The 3199-nt window shown below is 36.6% G+C and overlaps 1 protein-coding gene across 1 annotated transcript; it reads left to right on the forward strand.

Annotated features, from left to right (window-relative positions):
* Positions 1–883: 883 nt before the first annotated feature.
* LOC127123061 (uncharacterized) lies at positions 884–2893 on the forward strand. Its single transcript, XM_051053323.1, has 5 exons — positions 884–1120; positions 1358–1647; positions 1844–1922; positions 2072–2150; positions 2874–2893. The coding sequence occupies exons 1-5, from the start codon at positions 884–886 to the stop codon at positions 2891–2893; spliced, it is 705 nt and encodes a 234-aa protein (XP_050909280.1).
* The last annotated feature ends 306 nt before the right edge of the window (positions 2894–3199 follow it).

Genomic DNA, 3199 nt, shown 5'->3' on the forward strand with positions numbered 1-3199 from the left:
ATGTGGAATTGTGTTTTGGAATGGGTGATGTGCATGCGATAATCTGATGCTTATTATCATGATTTCCTTTATATAATTATGATATCTCACCCCTTCTATTTGAATGTTTCCTCCATGTGGGTAACATTAAGATAATCCGCAGTATGAGCTCGGATGTGAGTGGAATATGAAGTATTTTGTTTATTTTTATGTCGACGTCTGCTCTGATGTGTAACATCGGGGAATTGGGAACGTTGTGTGTTTCATTATGTTTTAATGTTTTCTATTATGATATGTTATGTTGATGTTGGATATGTTGAGCTAACCATTTTTTATTGTTGTTCCTTTTCTATTTAATAAAAATTAACATTCAGACATGTGGTTATTACTACTACTTTTATAATTGTCAAGTGGTACATGTCTTTTCGATTGAGCATGTTGATTATATATTGTTGTGTAGAATCCTAAATTACATTTTGAATTATTTTACTCTGATAAATGTTTAAATTTACGCGGGGGAAAATTTAGGGTGTTACATAGTGGTATCAGAGCAGGTTAGCCTGCCCGGCCAAGTTGTTAAGTCAATGTGGTGTGACAGTTGAATACAACTGATGTTGTCTCTTTAACCATTATTGTTGTTGGTGGTGTGAAATAGAAAATGGCTGGAAGAAACGATGCTGCTATTGTTGCTGCTTTGTAGGTTGTTGCTCAGGTTGTGCAGAATCAGCCTAATGCTGGTGGGAAAGACGAGTTCCGACATTTGGGAAAGTTCCAAAGAAAAAATCTACCTACTTTCAAGGTTAGGTATGATCCTGATGGATCGCAGAGTTAGCTCAGGGAGATTGACAGGATTTTTAGAGTGATAGATTGCTATGAAGCATAGAAGGTGCAGATTGGTATACATATGTTAGCTGAGGAAGTTGATGACTGGTGGATCAACACTCGTCAGGTGTTGGATGCTGCAGCTGAAGTTGTAACTTGGGTTGTGTTCCACAAGGAATTTCTGAGAAAGTACTTTCCTGAGGATGTTTGTAGGAAGAAGGAGATTGAGTTTCTGGAGCTGAAGCATGATAACTTGTCGGTTACTGAGTATGCTGCCAGATTTGTGGAACTTGCTAAGTTCTACCCTCATTACATTGAGGTGACTGTTGAGTTTTCGAAGTGTATCGAATTCGTGAATGGTTTGCATCCTGAAATTAAGCAGGAGATTCGATACCAATAGATTAAGAGTTTTCCAGAGTTGGTGAACAACTGTAGAATTTATGAGGATGATAGTAAGGCTCGGTCGGCTCACTACAAGGGGCTGAGCGAGAGAAGTGGAAAGCAGCATCTGAACCGTGGGAAGCCATATAGTGCTCCAGTTGATAAAGGTAAATAGAGAGATGTTGATGGTAAGAGTCCAAGTGGGGGAGGTGCTGCTACTCCTCTTAAGTGCTATAGGTGCAACGAGTTTGGTCATCGTATCAGTGAATGCAAGAGTGATGTGAAGAAGTGTTACAAGTGTGGGAAGTTAGCACATCTTGTTGCTGATTGCAAAGAGAATGTGGTGACTTGCTACAACTATGGAGAACCAGGACATATCAGCACTTATTGTGTGAAGCCTAAGAAAGCTTCAACTAAAGGAAAGGTTTTCGCTCTGGCGAGGACTCAGATTTCTAGTGATGACAGGTTTACATATCACCACTCATTGTGTGAAGCCTAAGAAAGCTTCAACTGAAGGAAAGGTGTTCGGTCTGGCGAGGACTTAGACTTCCAGTGATGACAGGTTGATCAGAGGTATATGTTATATTAGTAATATGCCTTTGATTTCTATTATTGAAACTGGTTCTACACGTTCTTTTATTGTTGCTGACTGTGTGAAAAGGCTAGGCCTTGTTGTGTCTTCTATGAGTGGAGAAATGGTTATCAAAACTCATGTTAAAGGTTCAGTGGCTACTACTTTAGTTTGTTTAATTGTCCTCTGTTAATCTTTGATAATTTTTGTAGCATTGATCTTATTTTCTTGCCTTTGAAGAATCTTGATGTTATCTTGGGGATGAACTAGTTGGAGCTCAATCATGTTTATATCAATTGTTATAATATGTCAGTGCAGTTTCTTACTCCCGGTGAGGAGGAAAAAGCTAGTTTCTTGTCTACTAGACAATTGAAGGAGCTTCTGGAAGAGTGTAACGGTAAAAAAATTGAGATTAAGCTATTGATTAACTTAACTTACAAAGCAAGAGTCTACACCGCACTTTTATTATTTCCAAAGAAAAGGGGAAAAGTACGAACAAAACCCAAATAAGTGTTTAAAACAAAATTAATAAAAAGAGATAAGGGTCTGGGGGTTAGTTATGCAAAGGGAATGTATTATCACCCTAAACATCTATAGTACTCTATAGGAACCTCTTTGAAAATCTGTGCATTTTGGCTTTAAAATGGTGTTGTTTGCAAATGATTGGGGAGATGAGGAGAGAGATGTTTTTTACAATTTTTTTGTGTTTGCCAAGACTTTTTGAGTCTCATGCCTATGTACCAACAAAGTGCAATAGAGGATGAAAACCTCGTAGTTTGTGGTAAAAGTAACAAAGATGTTTGTTTTAATTCATTTTTAATGGAAATATATTTTGTCATTTTAAGGAGAATACTCAACTAGTCACCCACAAGTATGAGAGCTTTGCATCACCATAGAGAAGGGCTCCAAATTGGATAAAGATCAATAAGTATGTCACTAGCTCTCTTAGGTGGAAAATAGTTATCATCAATACTATGGGGATAGGAGAATTATATCTTAGCTATGGAAATGACTCATGTCTAAACTTTAAAAAAGAGCCTTAAAAGAAAAAGTGCAAAAAATGATTTGAATGAGTTGTGCATTTTTTAAGTATTTTGAAATTGCTTTTGAATATGCTTAGAATGTGTTAGCATTTATTAATAAAAGATTTTGAAAATAACTTGACATAAGTCAAGGTTTATTGAGAAGGTGGTCTAAGTTTGAAAATAAGAAGGTTTTGAAAAGGGGAGAAGATTTTGAAAATTAAAGAAGGGGAGAAGAAGAAGAGACTATCCTAGAGCATAAAGTAAAAGCTAGGGTGGAAATATCTAACAAAGAGATAGCAAGCTTTATGACATAAGTCAAGCAAGATTTCCTTCCTTTGGATTAAGCCTCAAGCAAGACAAATAAGCAAAGAATAATCTATGTATTAGATGAAACCAAGGTAACCAAGCAAGGTTTTCAAAA

This window comes from Lathyrus oleraceus, chromosome 2, assembly GCF_024323335.1.
Source record: "Lathyrus oleraceus cultivar Zhongwan6 chromosome 2, CAAS_Psat_ZW6_1.0, whole genome shotgun sequence".
Classification (NCBI taxonomy): Eukaryota; Viridiplantae; Streptophyta; class Magnoliopsida; order Fabales; family Fabaceae; genus Lathyrus; species Lathyrus oleraceus.

Excerpts from the sequence above, each read along its gene's own strand:
- LOC127123061 (XM_051053323.1), top strand. The coding sequence starts at position 884 with ATGTTAGCTGAGGAAGTTGATGACTGGTGGATCAACACTCGTCAGGTG. Across the intron at positions 1,923-2,071 it reads GTTCAGTGGCTACTACTTTA|TTTCTTACTCCCGGTGAGGA; the intron begins GTTTGTTTAATT and ends ATGTCAGTGCAG. Across the intron at positions 2,151-2,873 it reads GCTTCTGGAAGAGTGTAACG|AATGTGTTAGCATTTATTAA; the intron begins GTAAAAAAATTG and ends GAATATGCTTAG.